The sequence below is a fragment of the Sinohyriopsis cumingii genome, chromosome 8 (genome assembly GCF_028554795.1).
Source record: "Sinohyriopsis cumingii isolate HCF-2022 chromosome 8, ASM2855479v2, whole genome shotgun sequence".
NCBI classification, from domain to species: Eukaryota; Metazoa; Mollusca; class Bivalvia; order Unionida; family Unionidae; genus Sinohyriopsis; species Sinohyriopsis cumingii.
Window position 1 is genome coordinate 108,676,930 of NC_142968.1, and position 17,522 is coordinate 108,694,451.

At 34.9% G+C, this 17,522-nt stretch overlaps 1 protein-coding gene across 1 annotated transcript in view; it reads right to left on the bottom strand.

Moving 5' to 3' along the window:
• Positions 1–460: 460 nt before the first annotated feature.
• LOC149794352 (protein turtle homolog A-like) overlaps positions 461–17,522 on the bottom strand; it is a 271,353-nt gene continuing 254,291 nt past the window's right edge. Inside the window, exons 3-4 of the mRNA XM_089969104.1 lie at positions 1,227–1,559; positions 461–564 (exon numbers count right to left, since the gene is read on the bottom strand). Coding sequence (XP_089825230.1) covers positions 461–564; positions 1,227–1,559 — 437 coding nt within the window. The remainder of the gene's footprint in view (positions 565–1,226; positions 1,560–17,522) is intronic.

The following is a 17,522-nucleotide window of genomic DNA, read 5'->3' on the forward strand; positions in this document are numbered from 1 at the left end:
AAATGTAGGTTACAGTGACCTTTATTTTAAAACCTGTGCTGAGAATTATACAAGGTCAATGCATTACATCTGCAATAATGGCAGAGAAACTAAGTTACCGGCACATACAAAAATTAGATACAATTTCTTTAGTGTGAAAAATTGGTAATTGTGACCTTTTTGTAAGTGATAATGAGCAAATTGAGAACTCCCCTCTATGATGAATAGACTCATCAAGATTCATGACGATACAAGAGTATCTAAGAAACTGAGCTAAAATGCAAACACTTCACATTAAGAAGGTCACCTATGCCATCAACAAAAAATAATGCCTTCAGACAAATTTAACCCATGCTTTAATAAACTTTACAGGCAAGACTAAAGAAAAATGAACCAATTAATCATGAGAGAAAATCCCTGCTCATGAGAGTTTTCATGTTTATTTAAAAATGAATTTAACAGATAAAATAATAACAAATACTCAAATATGATCATTTTCAACAGATTTTGAAATCTGCAATGAATCTGCAACGTAATAAGCACACACATTTGATGAACATGTAGTAAATAGCTTGGTAATATGAACTGGAGAATATAAAAATTATCAATAATTTTATTTTAATCAATAATTTTTGTCTAGTTTTCTTTGCTGAAGATTTTTTCAGTCATTAAAATAAAAACCACTGTAATGGTATAGAGTATCTGAGTTTCTTTTATAATTATAATAGCAACTTCAGACAGAAATCTTTTGTTAAAATAGCTGGAGTAGTTAGTTTACAAGTAAATTCTTACATTACCCCCAATTAATAGTAATTCTTTGTTAGCATTATCATTAGTGAGCAAAGGGGATTTTGACACGTTTCCATCAAATTTTTCAAACTATACTTAAAATAATCGATAAATTCTGCAAGTATGCCACTGCTGTTTCACTGTAAAATTTATGACTAAAGCACAACTTACTGTCTATACTCACTTATAAGACGAGTCCAAATGCAAACTGCAGATACAGATCTGTCATTACATAATGGAGCAGCAGATCTGAGTCTGTGCAATTTGATAGGAGTAATCAGTAGAACAAACAACATGGACCCTAATCTGCAGTTGCATTACTATAAAGCAGATCAGGATCTTTGTTGTTTGCACTTTGACTCGACTTATAAGCAAGTACATGTAGTATACAAGACTGGATGAAAAAATTAAGCAGCTGAACAGATACAGACAATTTCGCAATAATAGAGGGTACTCACCATTTACATTAAGATAAATCCATGTTCCATTCTTCTTATTATTGTCAATTCCGTCCACATACAAAACTTTACATTCATACCAACCCTCATCCTCCTCTCTAATGTGACTAATCTCTAGTGAAATTCCATTGACAAGTCGCACACGCCCAGCAAAATTTTCATGAATTTGTGGTGCATATCCATAATAATTGAAAAGAACTGGCTTTTTGAGTCCATCTTTGGTCCAAGTTATCATGTAGGCTACAAGTATTCCATTAGGAAAGTTGAGTTCACAGTCCAGAATCTGTTGGCCTCCAAGGCTGGATGATTTGCTAACTTGGAGACACACTATGCCTAAAAGCAGAAAGATAAACACAGATGTCATACATTTCATAGATTTGTTTTTCTAGAATCTGCAGGACAAAACAGTCACAGCCAAATACAAAAGGATTTTTACAATGAGCTATGAATTTCAACTGAACTTAATCATTAATAGATCATAGGCAAGGATGTCCAAACCTAGGGCAACTATAGGACAAACATGGCCTTCCCACATATTTTTAAAAATTAACTTATAATTTATGCATAGATTGACTGCTGTACAACTCATGACAAAAACTGCCCCTACCCCTTAAGGACCAGTAGCTGCCCCATTTACAAGCAAAAAACAAAAGCCCAATACCGTTTTTTCAAGGCTATATGCTCAAAATATTGCTGTAAACCTTGTGACCCTTAACTTAATGGTCACAGGAGTGAGCAAGGGTGTTGCAGAATGAATTCCCTGTAAGTCATCAATCAGGTGACATCCCATGTATGAACACAATCAGTCAGGGATAGACAAGAAAGTACTCTGATGTGTTTGTGACTTTGATCTCAAGGTCAAAGAAGAAGGTGCATGCATCAGAATTAATGTCTTTCCTTCTTTCAGTAAATATAAAGAGAATCTATGAAGGGTTTAGCACATAAAAACTTTAACCATGTAATCTAAACAAAAACTGTTGACAATGACAATAATATCTGCTAGTGTAGAAATGTGACTGTATTTGATGAAGGCTTTGGATTGCTTCTACTTCATGAAACTCTTGATGAATTCTGTTCATACTTGTTTTGTCTCATTTTGAAGCACAGAAAACTCATTCAGTAACACACCTGCATACCTTTTTGACCTTGTGGTCATATCCATTGAAAATCTGCATTATGATTTGGTTTAATTTTTCACCTGCTTATAATTCCTTAACTCTTTTATAGATTCTCAATATTTGGGATGTCTCATTAGGAAGCAAAACCTAATTCTGTGATTAACTTGCTTCCTCTTTGATCTTCAGATCAAGGTTACAAGTTTTACAACAATGCTTTGAGTGTGAGCTCAACATGAAGGCCCTGTCTCATCTTCTTAATGAAGGCCCTGCCTCGTCTTCTTAACGAAGGCTCTGTCTCGTCCTTTTAATTTCTTTAACAAAGACAATAACTGTAAGTTTCAAGACTCAAACTGTTAAAGACAATACTGTCTTCTAATATGGTCAGTTTTTAACAATGTTACATTTTTGTATCAAATGTTAACACCCTAAAGTATTATTTAGTTTGAAAATTCTCTTTTTTTAAAAGTTCTAAAAATTCACGTCACATTTAGCTATGCAAGTGACAGCACTCACCAAATATCTGCAAAGGCAATTAAACAGTTATATTTTTTCAAAATTAATTTCAATTTTTAAACAATTATGTGGTTATTAAAATTTAAAGAGTATTTTCCTATTGCCATCTAATTTTTGCAGTGGAGTCATTGGTGACTGTTAGTGTAAATATTTCAAAGGCTGTACTAATGCTGGAAGGGGCTCAATATGCAATGAAAAATGGTTGCAAAATGTACAATTAAGCATAAAATAAAATGTTCAGTAGTTTTTAAAGAACATTTTGAGAGAACGAGCCATGTTATCATAGAAAGCACTGGTGGTTATGGGTAGAGACAAAAGCTATATGAAAGTAAAACTTGAACAAAAGATTCCACTGACCAACATTTTCCTGCTACAATGGATAACATTCCTGAGCAAACAAGATGACTACTACAGAAATTTAGTGTCAACTAGGTCCAGGCATATTAAAAAAAAAAATACCCAGCTCAAGTGAATCAAAATGTATTGTGAACAAAACACTAATATACCATCTGTCAAAAATAAAATTCACAATATGCAACCCTTCTCCTTTCTCTTCCTGCTGCCCATACACTCTTTGCTATTGTGTGGGGGGGGGGAAGCAGGGGGGGTATTCTGAATGGGGCTTGGGGTGGCAAAAGAAGAGCATTAAACTTAAATCATATCCATAAATTTAATAATGATAATCCACAATGTCTTTTATGTTAATTGGCACTGCTAACTGGTGTATGGATGCTGTTTTTGTGAAGGAAAATACATTGCACATTATAAAAAGGTCTGTGCTTAAACAGAATAAAAATGAATCCCATGACTGTCTAACACTTCTCCTAAATACATTATCCCAAGTACATGGGATACACATAAAAGAAAATTTTAAAACAAGCCAGATGGTGGCTACCAGTAACTATGTCATCATATACTGTAAATACTTGCTTACCAGCAAAGTCCAATTGCAAATAAGTCTTTCGGTGAAAGCACAATATCAATTTGACCAACCATCCAGGACGATCTGACCAACCATCTAGGATGATTTGACCAACCATCTAGGACGATTTGACCAACCATCTAGGAGAAGCAGTAATAACAAGATTTTCAAGATGGTCAGTGTGGTAATCATTCTGTAAGTCAGTTCAGCACTATTTTGATTTAAGACTGACTAGACATTACAAAAATTATATCTGTAAAATTTCTACTCTGATATAACCATTCATTCAGAAGTAGTGACACCAAGATTTTTAAGATGGCCACTCTATTAGCCATATTAGCTGTCTGAGCAGCAGTATTTCCATTTAGGACAGCTAGACATCCTAAGAAATCATTTAGCAAAACCCCAGTCTGAAATAACCATCCATTCAGGAGGAGTAGCAGTAGGATTTTCAAGATGACCACTCTTGTGGTTATAATGGATACAAAAGCAGCACAATTATCATTTGTGACCTACTAGGCAACAAAGGAAGTCTTCTGGTGGAAACACAAATAAAGCAGGAATAATGATAACAAGACTGAGTTAGACAATCAGATCTGCACAATTTCATTTATGACAAACTAGACATTGTAAGATGTCACTCAGTGAAAACCTCATGTAAATATGACAATCCATACGGGAGGACCCGTGATAACAATATTTTCAACATAGTCTCTGTGGTAGCCATATTGAATATCAGACCGGCACCATTTACATTTAGGCCCAAATAGACATAATAAGCCTTCCAGTGAAAACCTGATGTCAAAATTACTTTCCTTTAATGGAGTAGCCATAAAAGAATTGTTTAAGATGGTTGCTGTAGTGAATGTCAGATTTTTTATTAAAACAATTCAAGTCTGAATTAACATATTCTCAAGACAGTTTCAGTACAAAATTTTGGCTGTGGCCTTTGACTTGGAAAATGATGTATGGAACTTCAAATATTCCTTGTTACTAGCCAAAGTTTCTGTGCAGTTAACCACAACCATGTGAACTGTTGATATAAATGAAGTACATGTAAATACCTTTGCAATGTCATCAAGCCACTTGAAGTAGTTTACTTTAACCATTCAACTCTTTTGTTATAAACATCTAAAAAGCTTCAGGTGTTTTCATCATGGTTGTTAGAATAGCACAGTATGGCTAACTACTGAAATGACATAATTTATAAATGTATCCAGTAACTATATCAAGCAATTTCATTCATTGCAATTGACTCAACTCCCTTGTTACAATGCTTAGCACAGAAATTTGTTCTGCATATGCCAAGGGTTCCTATCAAGAAGGTTAAGTCCCACAAAACCCTTGGCCAACAAAGATGACTTTTGTTATGCATCCAATCATCCAAATGCCGACAGGCAGGATCCAAATAGTTGCCATGTATTTAGTTTTCATGTGGGCACAAGAAAGAACTTGAAAAAGCCATTTTCAATGCAGCTCAAAGAAGGTTGGGACTGTTTCCTATGCAGTCAAAGTCTCAATTATCTGCTTAAAATAGCAATTAATTTAAAATAAAATCCAAGAAGATTAGCTTTTGCAGACTCTATACTGAGATTGGTGATGCAAGACTGTAATGTTGCAATAAAGTTTGTCTCACTAAAATACAACTAATTCGTGAATATGACCAATTTTGTGTCTAATCCATAATCCTGGATCATGGGAAGTCTGGAAGGTTGGGCTGGTTTGTGCCTCTATCTTATTTAGTGGGTTTAATTTCACAGTATTTTATTACCCAGCCAGTGTGTGATAATTAGACAGACTAATGCTTCTATACAGTATCATTTCCAATTCCAGACACTGCATACTAAAGTACAGGGCTGTAACATAACAAGTAAATTTCTTTTGTTCTAGGTTCCCTCTACATGCACCATAGTAATATAATTCCCAGCATCCATATTTGATTTTGTAAGGAGTCTGTCAGAAAACAGGATGAACAAACAGCATTTGGGGCAAATCTGCAAGGTAGAAATTCAGGGGAGAAATTCCCTATTAAGGACTGGTGGATTCTTAATTGGTTTTTAATGACACATGAAATACTACAGGTGTTCAGTGCCATTAGGGGAGGAAAATATCTTGCCCTAAGTTCTCACTGGATAGTTTCGTATTTTGACACCCCCTAATTTTTAAGGTAGAAGGCATGAACCTAATTATCACAAGCCTAGCATTTATAAATTCACACATATGCTAAATCTGTAATGTGGTTTTGATTTAGTTTGAATTAGGCTTGGAAACTGGTTGACTTGTTGGTGACTGCCTGTCACAGTTAGATGAGCATTGGCGATCAAATGCGTAACTTGGGCTGCAAATGAGCAGCCCACTTGGCTTATGTATTTATGTGTGTCTGCTACAGAGGTAAATATCTAAAAATCTAGATGGTTGAGGGGTGATGAAAAGTATGCTAATTTGTTATAGTACTAGTGAACTTTATTCATGCATAAGGCACATACTGATTCTTTTAGCTGCCTTGTCACAGGAAAATATTCAAAATAGCTATTTCCTGTCAAAAATGAATGTAAAATCTAGGGGTTGGTGGCAGTCTTAGTTTAGCATAAAAACCACCAGTTGCATCAAGAATTAACCTGATTGCTGCATTCAAAATCTCACATGTGTGCTTTCTACAAAAATCATTAGTTTGTTTTTATTTGTATCTTCAATGTAAAATTATTCTCATTTTTCTGCAATAGGTCATTGTTGGATGAAAATTCACCAGATAAACTGTCCAGTGAGACCAAAGGGAAAACATGTGATAGGTGACCTGGAATGCCAAACCAAAACCAGGACATCAATGGTTACCAAATTTAGTATCTGAGTACCTGTAGAGGTAGATCTGAATCAGCCTGGAGTACCTGAAATTGCAATTAGTGCCAGTTAACTATCTCTCAGGCTTGAAAACAAATCTACAAATCCAACCATGTTTCCAAGACATTTTCAAATTCAAATAACAGAATCTTTTCTGCCTATAATAAGTACAATAGTACAATCTGTACTGTCTATAATTAATACAATTTCATAACCTGTTTTGTAATTTTAAATACAATATCACAACCTTTTCTGTCTATAATACATTCAACACCACAACCTGTTCTGTCTATTATAAATACGATATCACAACCTGTTATACCTTGCAAGAACAAATTTGTGACTTCTTGAACACTTATGAACTGTTTATGAATGTGCATGACTGTTCTTCAAATGTTCATGATCAGTTCATTAACGTTCATGAAAGTTCCACAAGTGCATGAACACTTTATGAATTTTGATGCATCATTCATTACGTCCATGAAGACACTGATGAACTTTTATGAACTATTATCATATCTTTAAAGTTCCTGAAATGTCATCAACCTGGTTCACGAACAACGGCACTTGTACTGAAATTAACCTTTTGCTAAAAACAGACCATGACATCACTGTGCTTGGCTGTTGCCATATTGTTTTCGGACAAAGCACCAAGAGAGCTTAGAAACACGTCAAAATTCACGACATATAGGCAAAAATAAAATTGTTTTTACTTGCTCTTCCCTCACTGTACTGTAATATATTAGTGTGTACAGCAATAATTTTGTACATTTTATTTCTCTGTCACCCTTTTGTATTGTTTTCAAATCTATGTGGAGTAAAGCTGTTGTATGTACACATTAAAGGAATATATATATATATATATATATATATGTGTGTGTGTGTGTCCCAAATGAAAGTGTTGAAACCAGTAATATTCATTTATATCTATTTTGTTTCCCTTTCAGTTAGTTTTTGTGTGTAAAATGTATATCATCATAAGGGTGGCTGTTGTCATTAGGGACAGCAGTTTTTGTATTGCTATTTCTATCAATACATGCATACAATTATACTTCCAGACAAAATGTAATTGTATATATCTTTTAATTAAGGAAATGTATTATCCACCTAGTATAAATATAATCAACCAGTGCTGCTCTTTTCAACACTATAACTCTAATACTGAACATAATGCATTCTTTTATATTTTAAACTGTCATTCAAAATTGTGATTTGTTTGTAAAACAGACATTAAAATAAACATAAATTTTCTCTTCTTTTTTTCTCAACTTTGCTACCAATTAACACAGCAGAATAAAAAAAAAAAGGTTAATAAAATCACTAATGAATAATACAAAAAAAACCCAAAAAACCCAACCCTCCAAAGAACACTTTATAATACATTGTTTTTAAACTTATTGAATATATATATATATATATGCAACATTTCTAGATTCTACATGCATAATATCACATCAACTAAGCAGAGCATAAGTTTATGCACATCTATATTCAGATAAATAAATTTAATGCCTGGTACATGGTTTTCAGTAAGAACAATGATAAGAAGAAAAACATGGAATAGACGACTGAACGCCATTACGCCGGTTCGCCTTGTCTGAATGGCTGTTTTTAGAACTGATATCACTGCTTGTGACGTTTCACAGAGGTAAAAAGTACAAGCGCCATTCAAGTACTTTGATGCACCATTAAGATATTTCTTAAAAATGTTTATGACATTTCTATATCATTTTATATTCATAAAATATTCATGAAAATTCATTATACATGTACAACCTTCTCACAAAATCTGTGAAATATAAATAAAGGTGAATAAGTTTTTTTTAAAAATTATATGATACTGTATAAATGTTCACAGAGATCTTTTATTCAATACTTGTGTACTTAACCTGAGTAGTTCTGGATTAATATGGGAATATATTTTCTGGCCAGCATGAACAAAATGTATTTGCTTTAGAAAGCTTTCAATGACTTTGTTTTAATGTTTTTGTCCATTACTGTCATAAAAACTTAGAACAATCACCAGTTGCCAATTTTTCATTAAAAAAAAACAGGATATGTAACAACGATTATCCTGATTGGATGATTGTGAAAGAAGATGTGATATGATTGGTTAGTATATGTGCAAGATTTCAGCAGCTGAGCCTCCTTTTCCCCCACAAACAAAAGAGTACGCAAACAGTTCTGCAACATTTACAAACCTCGAGCAAAAAATGTAGACTCCCATGGAATGGACAGATGAGAATATTTTCAAGATCATTTCTTTTAAGTAAGTCGAAATGCAGAGAAGCAATTATGAAAAGTATGAAGAAAATGATTTGGTGAGAGCAAAATTAGGTGGAAAAGCATACCAAGCCTGGATCATCAAAATTACTGTATCTCTTTTTTGGTCATTCATGATTATTTCAGTCGAAGTTATATGGATATTTTATTGGTTTTTAACCAAACTAATCATAATGATTTTTTCAGACCCAATTTAAACTTGCTCTGCGAATTTTTGAAAATCACTACATATTATCATATCCCCCCCCCCTTTGATCTCGACACAAAACACTGCATCTATGAGAGGAATTTAGATGCTCTGTATCATTTTCTGTTTCGTGACATCACTTTTTCTATAATCTGATATAATTTGGTAAATTAAAACAACTAAAATAATGTGTCAAATTGCACACAATATGGCGCAAATAACGTGATGAAACCGGAAGCAGTGATACGCAATATGCAGAGTCAGAGTGGATGCATTAATGACATTAGAGGCTATACCACAAGTCTAACATTCATCAATATAAAAGGTGAAAAAATTTTAAAAGCAAGAAATAACCCTATCTGTACTAAAAATATTCATACAGATTATTTAGTGTAACGATGTTGTCAAAAATTGGTCATATTTTATTGATTAAAACATCCGACTCCTGTGACTATACCTATGGCTAGACAGCTTCAATTAATAAAAAACTTGTGACAAAATTCTCCATAATATAAATGCTCAGAAAGTTCTGTTTTAAGTGTAAGGGATTAAATAATTTTGAGTTGGATAATTTTTCCAGTAAACAAAGTGGAGTACGATAATAATGTGTTAAAAGCTGAAGACAATGTTGATCAGATGTTATCTGTAATAAACTAACTTGATCTTTCTTTCAGATCAGACAGCAGAAAAGTAAAATTATTAGAGGATGAAGTTTGCAGGTTAAGGAAGAAAATTTGAAAACTGGAGGATCGTAACGCTAAGATGGAGAAGACATTAAATAGTGACTGCTGCAGTAATTTTAAAGATCCAAACAGTAATCGGATGGAACAGCTTAAGTTGCAAATGGAGACATTCAGTAGTGACAATGGGCAAGATTTGATTAAATTATTGGCCCTGAATGTCTTCACAAAAGAGTTATCTGACAGGTCAATCTCTGGGAAAAAGATCAGTCTGGAGAAACCCCAAAGACAGCCCCTTGACGATGAAAGTTAAATATGCTTCAACAGTTGATTGAACACAGTTGCCCCAATATCTTGAAAAAATTTTAAAGAAAAGTTACAGAACATACAAAAAAATGTTGCTAAGATTAAAAACAAGAATATCGCTTGTCAGTTTACATGACCTTTGTTGCATGTTAGAAATTTATCTGAAATACCATTTTTAAGATAATATGTTGCATTTTATACTGTTTTAAAACCCCCACATCTGATATTATTTTATGATTCAGAATGAAATATTTCTATAGGTATTTGTGAGTCTGTCAAATAATCAATTTTTTTTTATAGGAACTGTTCATGAAGTCATGAATCATTCATGAGAATCTTTTTTCATCATAGTTCATGAATATGTTCATGCACTTGTTCATGAATGATGATGACCCATGGCACTTGTACTTAAAACGACCTTGTGCAAATAGGCCATTACATCACTGTGCTCGGCTGCCGCCATATTGTTTTTGGACAAAGCACAAAGAGATGCTAAGTAACACATAGTAATTCATGACATATAGGCAAAAATAAACTTGTTTTTATTTGCACTTCCCTTACTATGTAATGTTTTCATGTATTCAACTATAATATACGAGTGTGTACAATAATAATTTTGTACATTTTATTTCTTTGTTATCCATTTGTATTGTTTTAAAATCTAAGTTGAGTAAAACTCTTGTATGTGCACATTAAAGGAATGTGTGTGTGTGTGTGTGTGTGTGTGTGTCCCCCAAATGAATGTGTTGAAACTAGTAATATTCATTCATATCTGCTCTGTATCCTTTTCAGTTAGTTTTTGTGTGTAAAATGTGTATCATTTTAGGGGTGGCTGTCATCATTAGGGACAGCAGTTTTTGAATTGCTGTTTCCATCAATACATGCATAAAACATAACTCTAATGAACAAATTGCATTCTTATATGTTCTAAACTGTCATTCAAAATCACAATCTCTTTGTAAAACAGACACTGAAATAAACACATAAATTTTAACTCCTTTTTTCTTAACTTTGCTATCGATTAACACATCAGAATCAGAAAAGGTTGATAAAAATCACTAATGCATAATACCGAGAGAAAAGAAAACGAGATGCATAATACCGAGAGAGAAAAAAAAAAACGAGAAAAAAACCAACATTGATGCATTGTTTTTAAGTATATGGAATATATATGCAACATTTCTAGATTCTACATACATAGTGTCACATCAACTAAGCAGAGTGTAATTTTATGTGCTAAACAAAATATAAGATAAAGTCACTTTCCTACATACACCCCTCTCTATTTAAAACATGAATCACATGTAAGAATACTTCATCAACATTATATCATTATTTAATTGGGGGCCTGGCAGTTCCCTTGGAATTTTCATCTCAAAATAATCAGGTTTTATCTATCAGTGATGAAATGAATGCAATTTGTTTATTATACTGTTCTAGAAAGATTCATCAAAATTTATTATATGATTTATACAGTCTGCAGGCTTAAGCACCACTGTAACTAAATATTGGAATTCACGTCGACATCCAGATTAACAAATGTAAAGCCTGGTACATGGTTTTCAGTAAGAACAATCATAAGAACCATAACACTGATAAAAACACTGAACACCATTACGCCTGTTCGCCTTGTCCAAATGGCTATTTTTAGAAACTGATATCACTGTGTGTGACGTTTCACAGAGGTCAAAAGTACAGCGCCATTTTTATAAACTGTTCATGAATTCAGTTAATGAATATTTCATGAACTGTTCAAGAGCAGTTTGTGAAATGTTGGTAATTAATGCAATATCCCAACCTTAACTGTCAATAATTGATACAATCTCAACCTGTTCTGTCTATAATAAATACAATATCACAACCTGTTCAGTCTATATTAAATATAATATCACAACCTGTTCTGTCTATAATAAATTCAATATTACAACCTGTACTGTCTACAATACAATCTCATAACCTGTTCTGTCTATATTAAATACAATATCACAACCTGTTCGGTCAATAATAAATACAATATTACAACCTGTTCTGTCTATAATTACCAGTAATACAATATCTCAACCTTTACTGTCAATAATTAATACAATCTCATAACCTGTTCTGTCTATACTAGGGGGCCCCGAGTGGCCGAGTGGTCTAAAGCGCTCTTCGTTACCGATCACTGCCATCTCACCTCTGTCTGCGGCGGTTCGAGTCTAAGATTCAGCCAATGTGGGTATGTGAGAAAGCTTGCCAGTAGCTTCTCATGGGTCGGTGGTTCTTTCCGGGGTTTTCCCGGATTCTTCCTCCACCATTAATACTGGCCGCCATGTATAGCCTATCGTGTGCTGAAAAATGGCGTTAAACCCCACAACAACAACAACAACTGTCTATAATAAATACAATATCACAACCTGTTCTCTCAATAATAAATACAATATTACAACCTGTTTTGTCTATAATTGCCGGTAATACAATATCCCAACCTTTACTGTCAATACTTAATACAATATCACAACCTGTTCTATATATAATTAACACAAATTTCACAAATTAAAAGCTTCACATCAATTACAAAATTGCCTAACAGGATTACATCATTTTGACTGACTAATCAGCATGTGGCTTTCCATTTGGAAGATTGCTTAACTCATTAACCCTCGGCACCACGTTTACGTTGTAGGAGGTAGTAACCTATTGCCAAGCTCTGTAGCGTCAAGGTCATGTAAAATACACTAAAGTGGGTGATATTATAGAAAGGTAGACAGATGTAGCTCTACAATGATACCAAATAATTCTAGTTGCACTACAAAATACAGAGGGAAAAACCTAATTTTTGGGACCCTTTTTTTTCACAAAAAATGTGCCCATGATCGGAATCTGATTTTGTGCCTGGATTTTAGACTTTTTGGTCTCAGATTTAAAGCAGACCTGTCTGAGCTGCACACAGACAGGTGAACCTCTGCAAAAAGTAGGATATGGTGGGCCTTTGGAATAAAAACTGGTCTCGATATGAAAATGATGGGTCTGTTATGCAAAAAAAGAAATCCAACTTACCCTTCTGCTCATGTGTGAGCAAAATAACCAATGAAAAACGATGTTTCTAACACAGGCATTAGGCTAATGGGAAACCTCTTGGCAGTCGATGTATTAGGATTGTGTTCAAAAATAGCCCCCAAAATGTGTTTCGTACTCGCATTTCAGGCAAAAATGTTAATTATGACCCTGGCTATAGATAGTCATATGTGGGAAAATTTTTCTTGTCAGGTGGGGGTGAAACTAATTAAAATTATGCAATATACACATCGCTATTGCACATCTTCCTCTTTCTTGTTGAAACATCTCATCTGTTTAATGTGAATACCTCCTCCCACAGAGATGAGAATTGTCAATAATACATGGTCCACTCATACACCTTGCATGCCCATGCGCAGAAAGTCATCTTTTTAAAGACAAAAATTATGCCTGGGCATCAGAGCATCCTGGAAGGAGGGCATTTAGCAATTGAAATGGGTAACTAATGCTTATTAATAATTAGTTTCATACTGCCTTTCAAAATGAATCAAAACATCTTATCCATTGCTATTGTGCAACTGAATTTGTTACTTGTGTAGGCTGATGTTTTAAACTAAACAAATTGAGAAAAAAATGGAAAGTAATCACCATTAAGGGAAAGATCCACTTTACATAATGTTGGTTTATCTCCTGGGCAGATGTGCTGCAACTCTGGGTCCCAGCAAAAAAAAAAATACATGAACTTTGTTGTGCTAATGAATTGAGGTAAAAATAGGAGAAGGTAGTATGGAATCACAAAAATGCTGCCTTCTTGATGTCCTCCAAGGAAGAATATTTAGATAGGTCCATGAGAAAGAGATGGCTCAACCTCATTTATTTTTAGTTTCCTAAAAGAGAGGTTTTTATCATTAAGGGTCTGTTAAGCTCTTTTGATTCTGGTGACAATCCACCATGAGAAAGTGGAGGCCAAAATATAAATGGAGTCCTTAAGAGATGTTTCCTACATTTTCTTTTCCTTTTGGAGGTATTTAGAATGAAACACAATGTCTTAACAAGGCATAAAAGCCTTTCTTGTTTATCTCCAGCACTGATCAACTGAGACTGGAAATCTCTAGAGGCAAAGGAGCTACTAAAAGGTAACTGATTTTTGGGTAAAAATCACAGTTGACATAGAAGCAGCTGTGTAGTCCTTGATAGTTGATACTAAACATCTTTTGTTTCTCTCGAAAAGGATCAAAAAGAATAAGTAATGGATCTTATTGAGGTACAGCTAGAATCAGTGTTTTCCTACTGTAACAATCACAACAAATTTTCCAACTGGCATCAGTGATCTTGGATGCTGAAGCTATCCTGGCCTGAATGATGCAACTGACAATGTAGCCTGAAAACTTGTTCTGGATGATAGATCCTTGAGATGGGCCAAGTGTGAAAGTGGAGAATCTGTGGGTCGTTATGTATGATGAAACCCCTTTGTTGTGACAGAAGATCCCTCCTGTGTGGTAGACACCTTGGTTGATCAATCAATAGGTCTATACAATGGCTGAACCATGATCCTTGGGGCCACAGTGAGGCTATGAAAATAATGTGAGCCATGGAAGTTCATCCAATGACCCTGGAGAATTGTGCCATTGGCTATAAATGAGTGCCACAACCAGAATTTTGATGTGTCTGTGAATAGATGGAGTGAAGGCTGGGTACATGCATGGTGACCTGGTCAAGAATCTGCCCCAATTCATCCACCAGCCCAATGGTGAGGAAAGTATTGTCTTGGAGGAGACAGTGCTGATCAAGAATCCATGTCTCATTTCCCCTTTGTGAGATGGAGAAACTGTAGAAGGCACACATAGAGATGTCTAAAGGGAATCAGATTGGTATGTGCATTCCCTTTAGGATAGGTAAAGGCAAGCAAACAATTGTTCTGCTCATAGCATCCCTAAAAGTGCCACCTGGAATTCATCTATCTGACCCTGTGGAATATGTATAAATTATGGTTCATGAGGATGTTTGTCCCCATGTAAATGAAGTTCTGAGAAGGAATGAGTGCTGACTTCTGGCAGATGGGTAAAAGACCCAATCCCTGTAACATAAGGTCTCTGAATAATGACTGGTGTGACTGGTCACTGAGATGAATTGACCAGTGAACAATCAACATACACTGATCAGTCAGTCTGATTAACTGCTCAATGACTGGTACCCAGTCAATGACCAGTGAACAGTCACTTCCCGCGGAATGGACAGGTAACATGAATATGTATATCAGAGCCTAGTTCACCATCATCATTGATCAAGGGGCAGTGCTGCTCTTCCCTTTTGGAAAGGTACATCATGCTACCAAGGAAGTGTTAGGTGTCATGCAGTGCCACCGCCTCGCAGGATTATACAACACTATCACGTGTGAGAGATGAGCTTCCATGTGGAAGGGAGCAACATGCTACTCTGGATGTGCAGATTGTTTGATTTCTCCTCCCTTTCAGGGAGAGGCAATCTACTCTTCAGCTGTTCATTTCTTCCTACTGGTCTCGTAAACTAATGGGACCCAGAAGTGTTCTTCCAAAATGAAGAAATAGAAGCATAAAGGTCTGTGCAAGATAGGTCCTGCATTTCTTAACTACCAATCAAAACTTACCAATATGAAAGCAGCTAACAAAGACATCTGAATGAGATTGTCACAAGTGATGAAACATGGATTTACTTTTCTGAACCTAAATCAAGAGAACATAACCAAGATTGGATCAAAGAAAACAAGCCGATATCACAAATTTGATCAATGTTGTTGGACTTTCATGAGAGTTCTATACATATTATGTCCTAATGCAAACTTAGTCCTGCTTATCCGGGTACATGTGCCTGAATGCAAGTGTCACTGGCAGATATCCGTGTCTAACTGCTAGTGTTATTAGACATATTTATGTCTTCAAAGTGTTTCCAAAAGTTGTGGAACACTACCATTCCATCCGTGAATGTACCAATACCCCAGGTATAAATCTACTCTATAACGATAAATGTATCATTGCATAAATCCATCATGACAGACTTCCTGAATGATCAAATGCATCAAAACTTTGCCACATCCTGCATACAGCCCAAATTTGGCTCCATGTAACTTTTGACTTTATCCTGTTATCAAAACCACCATGTAGCTGGACATACAAGTTTCCAGTATATGAATAACATACCAAATGGCTATTGCAAAATGCTGTTTTAATAATTAGATAATCAGACAGAGAAAATGTATTCAGATGCACCTAGAGTACTCTGAGGGGAGCAATGGCATACTGTTCTCAAATAAAGAATACAGCACACTAATATCCATTATGTAGATAGGGATTAAGTCACACTGGCTCCATATTTGTTTAAATACTGTAAAGACAGACAGTCAAAAGGGTGCATCATGAGGAAACTAAGGTACATCACAAAGAAGTGCATGTAAGAAAGGCATGTCCTCTGAAATACTAGCACATAATTACAAACCTTAAACACATTTGATGTATTTAGCTGATGACACTAAAAAATGTCACATACAGGATAAAACACTGTTGCCAATTTACATGACTTGACAAATTAGTCCTATTAATTCTAGTTAAATGTGCATTAAAAAGGTTTGGTTTGGTGTTTTATGGCACAGTAACAAATTAGTTTATAAAATACCAAGGCAAATGGAGTTAAGTGCCTTGCCCAAGGACACACCCCAGTAGCCAGCTTAGGCTGAATCTAATGGTAGGATTTGAACCCACAACCCTTCAGTCATGCATCCAGCATTGTTAACCACTGAGCCACCATGACTGTTGCCTCCATTAGTCACCTTGTACAAGATGCTGGAGGGCCTACTATGCGTATAAAAAGGTTTGAATGCAGGTGCATTATGGGCAAACAGTCTCTGACTGAATGGTCTTTGTGTCTACTTCAAAATGTCTTCTTCAGACAGTGTAATACCTGCCGTAACTAATAACCATGCTAATAAACAAATGCACCACATATTCTATTCTCTAACATCCCCAATATCCATAAAACATTTTCCATGTTAATCTGCAACTTTATCTCCCTGACTTGATAAAATTTCACAATTAATTTGGTCTTATTAGATCTAGTAGCAGTATCCCATTAAATCACCTAAGTACTTTTACAGGCAATGTAGATGGTTCATTTGTTACTTGATTCCTCTCTCATTACTCAATCCCTCATGCTGGTAAAGTGGTGCAGCTGATGAGATTGGACATTTAAAGCAGCACTGATTTCATCCATGTGAAAAACATTCTGTAATAGACATTAAGAACTAAAATTGGGTAAAAGTGGGAATAAATTCTCAAAATGTTTTAATCATGTCTAATGCTGTATGTGTGAGCATGATGAAAACTTTACAGTTACCATATATACTCACTTATAAGACAAGTCCAACTGAAACCTGCACAGACCACATCTGCTGTCGCATAATGCAGCAGCAGATCTGGGTCTATG